Consider the following 15723-nt stretch of genomic DNA (forward strand, 5'->3'; position numbering starts at 1 on the left):
TCAGATTATCAAAATCACTGTTTTGTTTTGTTTTTCTAGTTAGTTCTGCGTCTAATACATGTACTGGCATAAAAAGTACAATATTTGCCTCCATCATGTGGTTGAGTGGAAGTACAAAGAAGAAGAAAATGGAAATTAAAATACGAGTGCAATACTAAATTAAATGTACTTAGTTACGTTACATCTCTTCTTCTCAGGTTGTTTTATTTAAAGGCCTAAAGAGCCAAAAATATCCAACAGCTGACCAGAAAAAAAGACTAAAAACTGGAGCAAAATCAGAAAAAAAGTTTTAATCGTGTGAAACAGTTTTTTTTATTTCTTTCTTCCTTTAATCATGTTGTGACCACACACATTTATCTCGAGACCTCTTCACAACCTTTAAGTTGGGTTGCTGCTGGTTTAAGCTTAATTAAAAACCCTGCTGCAGATGTTGACTTTGGATTCCTCTAACCTCTGGATTCTTTTGACAATCCTGAAATCGATTTCTGACTAAACCAAACACCTGAAGCTGTGTCAAAAAGTCTTCACCCCCCTGAATTAAGTGCATCATTCTAGCTTAATATCACTGTGTGACCAAAAAAATGTTTTTTTAATTCATCAAACAAATCAACTAAAGGGAGGTTTTTGCATTAGAAGCATACAAAAACTCCTAAATCTTTCAGTCTGATTCTGAACTATCACAATGGCGTGTTAAAGTAGGTTACATGACTGGGCACTGTCCATGTAGCACACAGTCACAAATACAGTAGATGCTTTGGCTGCAAAGTGTTTATGGTCTGGCTCGATCTGCGAGCACGCAGGTCAAGCAGCAGAGAGCTCAAAACCAATGGAACCTTCTCGAGCTATTTCAGACATTCAGGAGAGTAAACTATTTTTAGTTTTATTATGTTGGCTTTCAGCTAAACAGTATTATGTTCAATCATCTGGCCCAGGTAGTGAATTCATCTGGTGTGGTTTTATAGGGCGAGGAGACGCAGCATGACTGACGCTCGGCCTGCAGAAATTTAAATGGTCGGAAATTTTAAGCAGCCAAATACTTACACTTCCATTTCCATCTTGGACTTTCCACTCTACAGCATTTATTACATAGTTTTTATAATAGCAGATTGTCAACATTTTTCCATGTATCCATTTTCCAGTTGCTGTTGCATTAATTGAGAACTGTTTCTTCCTGTGCCGCCCCTTCCTGTCCCCCTCTGTACAACCCTGTGCATCCACTGACTGCCATCAAGTGTCCGAAATAATACTGCAGGACATGTCTTATCACAACAACATGCCAGCAATACATAGAAATGGCTCATACATCTTTGGGTTCTTGTTTCTTTGCAGATTCAGGTTAATAACACAACATGTGATCAACAATAAATGATGATGCTGTTACAGTTTAAGATATGGTAAAAACATTTTTGAGCCTGTGGGTAAAGAAAAGCTCCACTTTTAGCAGTGGCAACATTAAAGTAATGCTCATATTAATGCTTGAATAATCATAATCAATGTGTCACTGTGCATGTTAAGTACTTTTACTTTTTGTGCTTCAAGCATGTATTGATTCTTGTACTTTTGGACTTTTTACTCAAGTAAAACTGTAAATGTTACAGAGTATTTGTACACCGTAGTATTGCAACTTTAACTTAATCCGAAGATTTGAGTCCTTCTCACCACTGATCTCAGTCTATACAATATAATCACAGAATTACATATTTCTATGACACACAGTATGCATGGGACAAAACCATGACTTTGTTATTACTTCCATCTAGTGGTTAAGGTTTTGTATTGCACCACCAGGCTACAAATGTGATGCTTCACCAGTCTGTCAGCTAGATGGCAGTAAGGAGCCCGACTTTTCTGCCCTACAGGTGCATGTCAATATGATATAATTCATCCCTGCAGCCTTATGTGAATCTGAGATGCAGGTAGATAAATCAATGGATCCATAAATCCTTACCCATGACTTCTACTGACAGCTTAACTATGATTAAAATGTAAATACATCTTCCACTCACTCAGAACTCGCAGCTGGGCCGTGCTCGTTGCCTTCCCCGAGGTGAACTCCACCGCTCCACTCATGTCCGGGGAGGTCTGCAGGAGGGTCAGTCTGTGGACCGTGCCCATCTTCTCAAGTCGCACCTGAGAGCTGGACTGCAGAGGCTCCCCGTTCAGACGCCACACGGGAGCTTTGGTGACGGGGGCCGAGACCTCGCACTCAAAGCAGGCGTCGTCGGGGGCCATCACTTCCACATCCTTCAGCTCTCTGACCATTAACAGAGACTGGGCTGAGCCGGAGCACAGAGGAGACAGAACGCTGTTAGCTTGCAATGCTACTTTTTAACAGTAAACTTCTTGTTCTTAAAGTGTAATAAACTCCTAAATGCACATCTTCAACCTGACATCCACAGGCTTGAATAAAGGAGTGTTTAAGTTTGTCTTTATCTGATTACTAGAACCAGAGTCCGCATGTCTCCCTCATGGGTACAGAGTATTTGTACTCAAGCTCAAGTATGAATTTTTCTGGAAACTTACAACACTTAACTTTATTACATTTGAAAGATGACTCTGACTTTTAAATCCACTACATTAACACAGACGGCATCATATCATCCCTGTCCGACCTGAGAAAACATGGCAAGGTGTGGAAACATTTGTTTGATTTCATATAAACATTTTTTTTTAAAAAAGCTGTCTATCCTTGTAGCAGTTGCTGTTTTTATGCCAGCATTGGTCAAATCAAACAACTTTTAATAGATTTTTATATATTTGCCCATCAAGTAGTTTTTAGCTCCAACCAAGTCAAATAAACAAAGTACTATTAGTAGGGATGGATGTTTGAATTTCTCCAGTCCCACTAATTCATGACAATGTAGAATTGACTGTTTTTTATTGCTCTATTCCTTTTGTTTGTTTATAGTCTTTATATTTTTTTTTCTTTTTTACATGTTTGGAAATAAAAGATTACCCACAAAACTACACTACTCTGCATTAGTTTGGTGTTTCACAGGACGCCCACATCTCGTCCATGCCTTTGAGTTTGTCTCAGTTCTCTGATTGACTGACAGAAGAGCAGCGACTAAAAGAGAGCAGCTAATGTCAGCAGCTAACAAAGAAGTGGCAAACAGCAGCTAACGACAACAAAGATGGCCTTGCTTGTCTGGCGTGTGAGGTGAGGTGAGGGATTTCATCCTGGTCTTCTTAACAAGCATTCAAATTAAATGTGTACAAGTGTTGTTGCTTATAAATTAGACCTCATGCCTGGTGTAAGGCTATTAAGCTAACTAGCTTACTTCACTTGCTAGCAGCATGAGTGAAAACAGTTAGCTTGTTACTTGACCCAAACTCCAGACTATCCTCCTCTCACATTATACCCAGAATGCTAAATGTAGTTTACCGCAGCCTGAATGTGTTTCTCATCTTTTCATTTTACTTCACTTACCGTCTGTCATGGAGCTTTTTCTGCAGCAGACATTTTGGTTTATGTAGGCGTGAAAGGACTGGTTAATACAGTAAGTAGCAACATTAGGCTAATGACAGTTAGCCAAATGTAAATACTTACTGTGTTAGGTGTCTCAGTGAGCAATACCACAGAATACATGCACATAAAAATAATACATTAAAGAGATTAATAATTCATTCTTTATCAAAAAGTCTGTTGCGATAAAGTCTGTGAATCGAGCTGCAGCCTGTAGCCTTCATAAGGAAGGCTAATGAAAATGTTTCTACACATTGAGTTCAACCTTTAAAGTATCAGGTAAGACCCTTTATTGCCTTTTTATTACATTCCTTTTATATTTTCTGTTAGATAACATTTACATATTGTAGTGCTTCCCCTGCAGAATATGTAAGCACAGCTTTGTTGCTAGCTAGCTGTGTTTGCAGCGGACTGTGACACATGTTCGAAGACCTCCAGGTATTTTCACTCGGTTGTTAATTTCCCAGTTTTGTGAGTGTAGTCAGTTTACTATGAAATAACTAATTCATGACAGTGTCGGCCAGCTAAAAGGAAGTAAGTGATCATTGTTATTATTGATTATGAGACCTTTAATTTTCCTTCTGTGACCTGTCAAAATGTTCTAAGAAGAAGGCCTGTTGGTACTCTTTAAATAACAAACTATATCATTTGTCGAGTAAGAGCAACGTACATAGGACACTTACAAAAAATGTCTGTATGTGATACGCCTGGATGATATCACAATACAGAGAAAATACATGCATTATCTTTGCTTCGCCACTAGATGGAGCAATGACGTTATGTATGAGATCCTCCTTCCTTCCGTTACACTCCCATAAATAGTGGGAGTGCAACACTTTTTGTGTGTGTTGGTTGGAAAAGGAAGCTTTGTTGTTGTTGTTGCATTGCGAAAACTGCCTGTTATTTGTCATTTGAACATGCAAAAAAAAATAAGATTAAAAATTTGCCTGTAAGCTGGGAACTCTCTTACCCTCCACTGTCAGTTTTGCAGAGCACGAATACTCTCCAACCTGCACACTGTACGTGCCCTCGTCTTCTAGCGCCACCTGCTGGATGATCAGTTTGCGATAGCCGCCTTCACTGCAGATCTCAAAGCGCTCGGAGGGCAGGATGACGTTGACGCCTTTGTACCAGCGGATGCTACATCTGGGGTTGGACACGGTGCAGTCGAGGATCACACGGCTCTTCTCGAGGGCGGTCTTATCCTGCAGAGGTTTAACGATGTTGACAGGAAGCTCTGAAAGGGACAAAGTGCCGTTCAGATTAAGGATTTACAGTTTGACTGGGTGACAGGAGACATTAAATAAACTTTGACTTGATGAATGACTTCACAGGCACGTTTCCACACTTTGTTCAACAAGTTCCACAAATTGAAGCAGCCTTTTTTTCACTATTTTACAAGTTGTATCACAATGTTGTTCATTTGTTACATATATTGATATATAGATTTCGTATACCTTCCACCTCCAGGTAAGCCACAGATTCAACATGTCTGGCGACAAACTTGATCTCTCCGGAGTCCTCTGCTCGCACGTTGCACATAAGAAGAAAGTGTTTGGTCCCTGAAAGAAGAAGATTAAAGAAAATAAAAATGAAGAAGAAGATAAAAATGGCAAGATAATATCCAGATTCATAATTTCTTTCTCCTCTCTATAACATTGTTTTTGAATATCAGATCATGTTAAACCTCTGTCTTTGGCAGACATTTGCAGACCCTGTGAACTAAGTGTTTGTGACTTTTGCAGCTGACCTTCTTGGCGGATCTTGATGGTGCTGGTGGGTTGTATCCTCTCCCCGTTTTTGTACCACTCTCCTGGCACATCTTCCACCGAGATCTCACAAACAAACACCGCGTTCTGATCTTCCTGGATGTCCAGGTCCTCGAGGCCCTGCTGTATCAGCAGCTCGCGCTCTGCGGAGACGATTAACATCAAAGGATATCTAATATTACAATGGCAACCTATTAATAATTCAAAATGCAAACGTAGAATGGACTTGGCACGTCTGCAGTATATGATCACCTTTCCTCTTTCTTTAATACTGAGCTAACTGTCATGGCACTAAAGACTTCTATTGTTATACTGTCATTTGACTGACTGACTGTGACACATGCTAGAAGTTCTCCAGGTATTTTCACTCATTGTTAATTTCCCAGTTTTGTGATTTTAGTCAGTTTACTATGAATAAGTGTGCATAGATTTCACTTGGTGATGAGTTGAATAATGTGTAATTTTTTTTTTTTTTTTGTCTAATTAGTGAAACACTCTGCTTTGATAGCTAACTCAGTGAATACCTCTATGTCTTGCAGTGTTTTAATATATGTTTATAGTGAGTCCCACCCATGTATTTTCTTAGTTTTGATAATAAAATAACACATCTCCTGTCACTTTCATGACACAGTTTGCTGTTCTTTCATCCACAACTTCACACCGCTGTGAAACTATAGACCCTTGTTTATATCATAATTTATCATTATTTAGATAGCAGACTTTACCATAGACCTCCACGGTGCAAGACGTTGTAGCATCTCCAGCGTCGCAGGTGTAAATCCCAGAATCACTGACATTACACTTCACGATCTGAAGAAATCTTTTCCTTCCCATTGCATAAATGCGCAAGTCCTTGCCTGGTTTCACCTCAACCCCATTCTGAAAATGATTTTTTTTAAAAAGTACAATTTATCATCACCAAACACCTGAAATTGTCCATTTTTGAGTGGTTCTTTATTGTTCCACATTCAAAAACTCAAACTCAACACTTGGTCCAAAATGTTCAAATGTCTGGTTGACTTTTTTTCACAAAAGCTTTGGCTGTTCATCAGGCGTCTTATGTTTGTTATCTTCAATGTGTCCATAAGAGGGTGTTGTTGGTTATAAAGAGAAAAACAAAAATTCAACACTTGCCTTCATCCATTTTACATCAACATTATGTCTTGACAGCTCACACTCAATAGAGATTACTGCCCCGTCAGGGAATCTCTGGTCTTCCAGTTTTCTGAAAATTGTGACCGGTGGCTCTGGTGAGGAAAAAGCATGATAAGTTAGGCAAACACAACAAAGTATCGCCATAAAACAAATCCAAGTGTATACATTGTTGCTTTAAATTTAAGGAAGCCTATATAGTGAAGTTATGTAGACTAATTCATCGTGATGACATTTTCATCCGATCGTCATCCTCAGCTTTTCAACCCCTAGCTCAAAGGGATGATGCACACTGAGTGACTCGGTATGGAGCGGATTATTTTACAGCATGAGGTTAAACTAGCACCTGACAGAAAAGACTGAACAGAGCTACCGCTCCTCACTGGGTCGTGCTAGGCTATTTTGTGTTGTAACGTGAGCCTGGATAAAGGCAACAGTAGCAGAGCCGTCACTTTATTCTATTATCATGCCTCCACTGGCTGGCATTCGGTCTACTCTGAGTGGCCCACTTTAGCTACCAGCCTGAGGTCACAATAAAATGAGTGTAGTAAACAGTTGTTTTGGTAGTAATACAACGTACAGTTTGTGGTTGTGAACTTTGATGTTACTGAACTGCCCCACATTCATTGTGACACTATGTATGTTAAACAAAGTACCAACCCTTTCTTTAAGAGGCATATTTATAGGAAATCTCCGAATGTTGTTTTGGTTTTTGGAACTTTCATCTAACTTATTTTCACTGAGCAGACAAAAGCTATTTTTAAACTGTGATTCTGTCACAATATGAAGTGGAAGAGAGAATCTACTGTGCATTTTCAGTGGGTTGCATAGCCAGGAATCAAACCCAAAGCTACAAACCTTCTGTTGCAAGCTCCGGGTGATTCTCATTGGACTGAATTGGGGCCATCTTTGGGTCTGCTATCTAGTTCTATTATAAATCTATGGCTATATTACTAAAGCTGTTTGTGAGCTAGTGGCGCAAAAATGGCAGAATAAATGCAGTGAATGTTTCCCAATACTAACATGCTAGCTTGAGAGCTGTGAGTACTGAAACACTATGTTAGTTCTTTACATTCATTATGATTATGTAAGGTGTTTTCTTAAACGCGAATGAGACTTGAGATAATTGGTTACCAAAGACAACGTGATGCAAAGTACAAGTCATTCAGTAGCTAATCTAGTAGAACGAAGCACAACACCACAGCAGTGAGCAGTAACTGTCGGGCTGGGAAGCCTTTCAGGACTGAGGTATAATTGTGACTGCTATTTTGCTTTTTCACTTCATTTGAGTTGTTTATTTTTCTATAAATAACAGTGAATGGTCATCTTTTAATCAGTATAGTCAGTCAGTGCATGTTCATTTAGAGGAGTGATGATGGAGGGAGGCCTGAAGGGAGCCAGCGGGTTTGCTATTTTCAAAAATGTAGCTTGCTCTTTCTAGTTTCTCAGCAGCAGTTTTCAGCTGTGGTTGGCTTTGTATAAGTGCATTATCTCAAAAGTATGTTGAAGTACCTTAAGATGTCACTTTAAATAAAACCACATACAGTAATTGTGTTTGCTACCATGTTGAAATAAAATATCGGTCTCCGCTCATTGAAACACTGTCAAAATCTCATCTCATCACGTACCTTTTACAACAAGCCTTGCAGACGTCTTCAAATGCTCCACAGAGAACGTAAAGGTGGCCGTGTCCTCTACTGATAGGTTAGAGATAGTCAGGCTGTGGACTTGTCCTTTGGCACTCATACGGAAGTGACTTGTCGGCTTAAGCTGGATTCCGTTTCTCATCCAGGTGCCGGTGACTTGGGGATGGGAGAGCTCAACCTCAAAAGATGCCGTTTCTCTCTCTGTGGTTTTAATGTCCATCAGTCCTCTCTTGATTTTGATTTTTCGAGCTGTAAGAAAAGTTGCAGAGCTGTGTAGTAGGCATCACAGTAGTCCAACAAGTGCATTTAGCTATCTACTTAATGGGTATTTTTTTTGTTGTAGTCAAACAAAGGTCATGTTTGAAAGATTGGCCCCAGCTACAAATATTTTCATTCCGCTTGAACAGGGAGCAGACGTGGTGTCCATTTTCTGTTACGAAATAGGCTTGGAGTCTGATCTGCACACAGCAGTCTGCAGTTAAACAATACAAGCTGGCACACATCGACAAGCCGATATTTCAGTCATTTGAGTATGGGGCTTTACACAAAAGCCAGCTTTGAAACTGCCAACATTTTTCACTTATTCTAACACAGACGAGAATTCCCTGTGGAAAAAAGGAGTGTTTATTTTGGAGACCTGATGACAACAACCTTAGTTTTGAAGGCCAGGGTGTAAATTTAGATGCAATGAGAGGAGATCCAAATTCATAGGAGGTGCCAACAGCAGCCTGAAGTCCTGACTTTCCCCTGCCCGCCCACACTAGTGTTGAAAGAACAGCCTTTAATTCACCCACTGGCCTGTGGATCATAGGACTGAGAAACATAAGAAGCATGCACAAAGAAAAACAAGCATAAGTACGTCTTAATCACGACAAGATGCCCAGTTTTATAGTGTGTCAAGCTTGCTTGATTTCCAGAGTTTCAAATGGTGCTTCTTTGTAGGAAAACTTTACTTTGCTAAATGTAATTCTGTATGTCATATCTCATGTTGTTATTCAGGCCCTTCCTTTAAAACTGTCATCTTATTTGCCTTTGACACAGCTAATGAAATCATCAGGGCTTTATTGATCCTGTGTCAATAAAGAAACCCTGCACTGAAAGTCAGCCTGGGCTGTAAGTCTATCACCTGTTTGTTGCCATCATGTTCCTGTAAAAGTGCCACCCTGGTCCCTAGTCACTCAAATTACTCTTACTCAGTTAATTGAGCTTTGCCTTCACAAGAAGCAGTGATGGTGGGTGTGCAAGAGGTGGCCCCGTCAGCAACGGTGGTAAACAAACAACAACAGGGCATAGTGAGAACACGTGCACACTCACGTTCCACAGTGAGCTGGGCTTGCGTGCGGTCATGGAGGGTTTCACAGCTGTAGGTGCCTCGGTCAGACATGGACAGTTTGTGGATGGTGAGACTGTGTTTTAGGCCCTTGTGTTTCAGTGTATACTTGGGTCCAGGGTGGATCAGCACCCCTTGCCGCATCCACTGCAACTCTTCCGAATCCAGACTCACCTCCACCTCTAGAGTTGCCTCACTGTACTCTTCAGCTACAACTGGTGTCATTTTCTTGGCAAACAGCACCTGTTGCTCTAATAATGAATTTGAGGGGTTGTTACAACACAATCAACACTCTAGGTATGATTACAATGCATTAATGTTAAATCTGCATGACAAGGGAAGACCCAGACAAAACAAAGAACAATATCAACCAAAGAAAATCAGCAGAGTTACACTGCAAGCTCAAGCACAGAGAGCAAGCAAAATCTCTGAGGAGCCTTGCCCCCCTGCAGTGTCGCATACCCAAAAACCACTGAGCCACTTGTCTCTGTCAGTTACCAGAGGAATTCTAACAGTAGAAGCTGCTAAGCACTAGCCGTCAAAACGCCTCTTCAACAATTTAAACTTTTCTGAAAGGGTCATTATTAAACACATTCAGTGTATGCTTATGTGATACCAACATATACAGCCATTCAAATTCTCCTTTATGTTTGCATTGACTCTAGTGCTGCAGAAAATAGCCCACAGTTGAAAATATGGTGATAACTACCGGCGAGAAGAGGGTATTGGACAGTAAATGGTTGTTGCATGTTGTGACTTCTGTGATTCATTGAGACAAATGTATATAATTATAGTGTTTATGGATGGGGCAACAACTCACCTTGAACCTTGAGTTCTGCCTCTGATACCAACCCCTCTGCATCAGCTGTCACTTTGCCGCTATCTGAAACCATGCAGTTGTGGATGCAGAGCATGTGGCATAGTCCATTGCTTGAAATGACAGTGCGCTCATTTAGAGCAACTTGCTTGCCATTTAAGTGCCACACCAACTGAGTGTCCTCCGGTGAAACCACACATTTAAATACTGCATCTTCTCCCTCACAGACCGTGATGTTACGGAGCTCCGCTATGAACTCGACAACACGGGGAACTGAAGGCAAAGCATTGAGCCGAATTAGATTCATGTGCTCCAATTTTGTAAACATGGCACATTTGAATTTTTAAAAACTATTTTCATTCCTCATGCTTTATTTCTTTCTCAGCCCTTGCTTTTAACTGGTATGACTCACTTACTTTCTACAGTGACAGTAGCGGAGGTCCTGTCATCTGTTGATTCACAGGCATACTCTCCAGCATCTTCTTCCATTAGCTGGTGGATGGTAAAGCTTCGCTCTCGACCTTGTGCTCGTATTGTGTGTCGTCGGCTTGGAGAGATCTCTTGGCCATCTTTCAGCCACTGGACATCTCCTTTGGGCTTGCTGATCTCACATCGTAAAATAAGGCTGCTGCCCTTCAGAGACGCAATGTTCTCCAGTGGTCTGATAAATCTTGCCTTCATTTCTGATGAGTAGAATAGAAATATAATTCCAGAGATGTTAACTTTATGACAGTTACAGGCAAGTCAATGTTAACATGGAGAAAGAGGTCACATTGTGCTTAGGAGAGCCAAATTCTTACCTTTGACTAAAAGACTGAAATACATCTCATCTGTGCTTGCGTCACAGACATATTCTCCAGAATCTGACAGCTGCAGAGGATTAATGGTGAGCTTGTGGGTATTACCCTCACTGGAGATGTGAATGTTGTCCTCGTTCAATAGTTGGCCATCTTTCAGCCACCGAACATTAGCTCTTTCTCGGTTCACAGTGGCACACAGTGTAACACTCTCATTTTCATAGGCTGAGATGCTATCCTCATATGCTTCTTTATCCACGAAAGTTACTGGTGGTTCTGAGGAAAATGAGAGTTACATAGAAGTTACCTAAAATATTGAAACAGTGAGTTCATTAAACAAACAACAGGAATTAAAATCTGAACCGTCTTTAAAAATGTTAAGCCTCACCTTGGACCTCAACAATTGTTATTAATTTGTCATCGATGGCGTCACAAATGTATCTTCCAGAGTCTGAAGGCTGAAGTCCAGAAAGAACAAGCTTCCTCACAACGTCATGGCTGTCAATTTGTATGCGAGTGTCTGGTTTCAGTATCTCGCCGTTGCATAACCACTGCACGGTGGCGTTGGGCCGAGAAACCACACATTCCAAAATAAGGTCATCTCCTGCTACCAGGATATGATGCTCTGGGTGGCCTGAGTTGCCAATGATCTGTACCGGAGGCTCTGAACATACAAGACATTGCATTACTTTCGTCCTGAGTCAAGGAACGACAGATAATGTCTGCATTACTAAACAAATGATTACCTTTGACAGTGATATAGAAGACCATTTTATCATCCACTGCATCACAGGTGTACTCTCCTGAATCCTTGAGCTCAGCATTTAGGACAACCAGTGATCGAAAAACACCTTGCTCCTCACTACAGTACCGCTCAGTGTCGTCAATTAACTGATTATCTTTGTACCAACTGACTGAGGCATTGGATCTCGATAGCTCACACACCAGAATGATATCATCAGACACTAGGAACTGCTTTTCCGTTTTTGCATCGGTTTTTCCAAGAATTTTTACAGGTAAATCTGAAAAAATAAACAAGAAAAGAACAACATTCCTTGAACAGAAAATCTTGGTATGCATTCTTGGCAAAAATTACACCTTTTGTTTCATAACCTACCTTGCACTTTCACGTTGAAATCCATCACATCATCCTTTGCATCACAGATATATTGCCCAGCATCCTCCAGTGTTAGTGAGTGAACGGTTAATTGACGCACAACCCCATCCTCCAGGATAGTAATATTTCTGGAGTCCTCTACTTCTTCCCCGTTCTTCTTCCAGGTGACCTCTGCATTTGATCTTGAAACCTCACAGTCTAGAACAAGACTCTCCCCAGCCACCTTCTCTACTCTGCTTGCCATCTTCCTTGGACGTACAAAGCGAACAGGAGGTTCTGTGCATTAAGAAACATTTGTGTTAGAAATGGATAAAATGATGACACAACAAGACATTCAGGTGTTTTACTCTGTCATTCTGTAGCTATCTTTACCTGCTATGTTCACGAAGAATGTCATGGAGTCATCTGCTGTATCGCAGACGTATTCAGCGGAATCTTTGACTGTAGTTTCAGGTATGATAAGTCTTCTGTACACGCCATCCACCTCTAGAATTAGGTTGTCATTCTCCTCCACTTCCAGTCCGTCTCGATACCAACGCACAACTGCATTAGGCCGGGAGATCTCACAGCTCAGCACCATCCTCTCAGAGGTCTGCTGGCACAGTTCCATTTGGGACTGACTTGGGGACACAATCCGCACTGGAGGTTCTGGAAAAGGGCGTTAACATCCAGTTTAGCCATCACTTATCAGTTCAATGAATCCTGCAAATAATCTGCACCGTTATCTAGTTGTCATATTGATACATATATATCCCCACAGGACCTGGATGAATCAGTCAACCCCTACCTTTGGCAACGTTAAAGGCGTGGGTATGCCTGGGAGCACCGGCATTTTCCATGGTCACAGAATGCTAATCCTCGCTGTTCAATTGGTATGGTGTATCATTCATTCACGAAGATTTAGTGTCGAGTGGATATAATTAACACTATGATTATTGCTCAGCCCACTTGACTAACTCTTCTTAAGCCTTTAAAGTGCCACGGGTACATTAGTATGATACTTTGTTACTTATGCTAGTGCCGTAGAGCACCAGAAATATCACTCATAATAGATAGGCTTTCCCTTTCATGATGGCAGGTTTTTCAACCCAAATCTTTTGCCTTTAGACATATTCAGACAACACTTTCTGCAAACATGTTTTGTTTGAAGCATACTGATGCCTTAAATGTGTGATTTATAAGAAATGGTCAAGGGTAGCTCCAAAATTATAAGGGGCAGCATAACCGCTTACTGTTGCTCACAGCACTGGAAGAGCTAATTTTTGCTATAGATATATTTTGGTGGTAGCAACAAGCTGCTGTTAGCAATTAGCTCAGTTAGCTGCGGAGCTGATTTGCCCTTTAAGGTGACTGGAAAGTGCCCTCACTGCAACTTCTGATGACGGGGGGCCTAACCATGGGCAAGATGCCTCAAAAAGTCACTCCCATCAAATGCCAGTTTCATGACAGGGGATTCAATACAGAGGTGATTTACAGCAGCTCTGACCAGGATTGACTCTGGGGACGAGAAGACACATTTGGAGGGAACAAGAGAGGTGTGAAGCGAGAGATTTGGGTATCAGCAATAATTCAAACGGCCTGTTTTGGTGAGTTTTATTTCTTTTTAATGTCATGTTTGAAGTAACTGTGTTTTACAATAAGTTACCAGGCAATGACGCTTGTCTTAGTTTGGTAAAAAGAAAAATACTTGAGTTCAGGGGTTGTATTCTTCTTTTTAGCAAAGTAGATAGGAGTAGACAGAATCAATAATGTCTTGATATTTTGTAAGTTTAGTTTTTTTTTTGTTTATTTATTAGACTAAGTAGTGAAACTCTGAACATATAAGAGCTGAAACTACAGGGGCTAATACCTCTTGCAGCATCAGTAGACATCATTACAAGATAATACATCATATTGTCTTTGACTAAACAGCAACACTGTTGTTTCTTCACACTCTGCTGATTATGTTGGATCAATGGTTGAATTGAAAATATACACATATATGTACTACATATGTAGCATTTACCTGTAATATTAAGGTGAAAGAATATTGAATCGTCAGCTGTATCACAGACGTATTCTCCAGAATCTTCAACTCCACTGGAAAGAATCTTTAGTCGTCGGTAAGGGCCTTCAATCTTGAGCTTGATGTTCTCACTCTCTTGCAGCTTTTGACCGTCTTTGTACCAGCTAACAACACCGTTGGGACGAGACAATTCACAGCTCAGAATAATTTCCTCAGGGACGTGACGCTCAAGATGGACATCCTCCTTGGGGAAGACTATCATCACCGGTGGTTCTGTGGAGGAAGAATATATGAAATTTGAAACATTTTCTTTTTCACATTTCAATATAGGTAAGGTGAATTTAAGTAATGTTTTGTGAGGATTTTATTCATTCCATTTTTAGAGAAGTTTTCAGAAGCTATTGTATTACCTCGTATGTTGACCTTGAACATTAAAATGTTGTCTCCTGCGCGGCATGTGTATGTGCCCGTGTCAGATAGTTGGGCTGAATGTATAGTCAGATTCCTCTTGGTGCCTTCTGCTTGCATTGTAACATTATCACTTGGTTGCATTTCAGTTCCATCTTTGTACCACTGGACAACACCATCAGCCCTTGATAGTTCGCACGACAGAACAAGCTGTTCTTGTTCCACGACACTCTTGAAAAGGTCCTCCTCTGGGACATCAGCAAATGTTACCGGTGGCGCTGCAGAAGACATTACAAAATAGAAGTAAGTCATTGCTTGAAAGTTGCATTCATTGTTTATGCTCATGCATGCAGCAGCTCTAAGGTCAGGTCTTCACAGCTTAGACATGCTGATCTCAAGCCTTGCTATCCACTGTAGATAACATAATCAGATCAGTGGTTGTTAATCCACTTTTGAAGCAAGATGAAAAAAATCAATTGAAGCAGTGCGCTTACATAAAGCAAGTACCATAGTTGGACAAAACAATGAATTCAACAAAATACATGTTAGACACTAGCCATAAATGTGAAGCACGTATATGAAAACACCCAAATGTTTGATGAAATTAAGACACTTAGAAGGCTATGATGAATATGATGATGATCAGGTTTTGCTACCTTCTTAGAAATGAGAGCTCATGAAGGTGCATATGACTCTACAATGACATGTGCCAAGAAAAAGCTTAGCATATCACCTTTCACCTCCACAAAGTAATCGTTGAAATCTGAGTCATCATCATCATCAGTTTTACAACTGTACACTCCAGAGCATGAAGACGTGGCCGACTTCGTAACCAGTGTCCTCTCATTGCCCTCTGAATCGACGTTTATTCCCAATTCTGGCAAGAGTTTTGTCCCATCATCATACAGGCATGTCTGGTTTGTGGGGTCTGAGATCTCACACTGCAGATTGATCGGGCTGCCTGCTTCAATAGACTCACTCCTTTCAGCTTCTGGAACAGCTAAGAATCAAACTGGTGCTATAGGAATTTCAATCCACTGAACAGATTCAGATTTGCTATGCTATGCAGTAACATATTTAAAAATGTATATTCTAAAGGCTGCAAAACTGACAATTTTGTGATTAAAGGAACCAGTGGTGTTTAACACGTTTGGTATAATAAAGTCTGTGCCTACTAAGGTTGACACTGAAATCAAGTAGTTACTTTGACATTGCT

At 40.6% G+C, this 15723-nt stretch overlaps 1 protein-coding gene across 10 annotated transcripts in view; it reads right to left on the reverse strand.

Annotated features, from left to right (window-relative positions):
• obsl1b (obscurin like cytoskeletal adaptor 1b) overlaps positions 1-15723 on the reverse strand; it is a 34314-nt gene that overhangs the window by 2452 nt on the left and 16139 nt on the right. For 9 of the 10 annotated variants that reach the window (XM_037109350.1, XM_037109349.1, XM_037109351.1 and 6 more), the window contains 17 exons: positions 14510-14785; positions 14100-14372; positions 12467-12742; positions 12095-12370; positions 11724-11999; positions 11366-11641; positions 10981-11253; positions 10597-10863; positions 10184-10453; positions 9348-9614; positions 8016-8282; positions 6370-6482; positions 5961-6114; positions 5217-5378; positions 4924-5028; positions 4437-4703; positions 2007-2276 (listed from right to left, as the gene is read on the reverse strand). In XM_037109350.1, the coding sequence (XP_036965245.1) occupies positions 2007-2276; positions 4437-4703; positions 4924-5028; positions 5217-5378; positions 5961-6114; positions 6370-6482; positions 8016-8282; positions 9348-9614; positions 10184-10453; positions 10597-10863; positions 10981-11253; positions 11366-11641; positions 11724-11999; positions 12095-12370; positions 12467-12742; positions 14100-14372; positions 14510-14785 (4068 nt within the window). Of the gene's footprint in view, positions 1-2006; positions 2277-4436; positions 4704-4923; positions 5029-5216; positions 5379-5960; positions 6115-6369; positions 6483-8015; positions 8283-9347; positions 9615-10183; positions 10454-10596; positions 10864-10980; positions 11254-11365; positions 11642-11723; positions 12000-12094; positions 12371-12466; positions 12743-14099; positions 14373-14509; positions 14786-15723 lie in introns of those variants that run through there. The other variant, XM_037109352.1, reaches the window with a different exon arrangement.

The sequence above is a fragment of the Acanthopagrus latus genome, chromosome 9, assembly GCF_904848185.1.
Source record: "Acanthopagrus latus isolate v.2019 chromosome 9, fAcaLat1.1, whole genome shotgun sequence".
NCBI lineage: Eukaryota > Metazoa > Chordata > Actinopteri > Spariformes > Sparidae > Acanthopagrus > Acanthopagrus latus.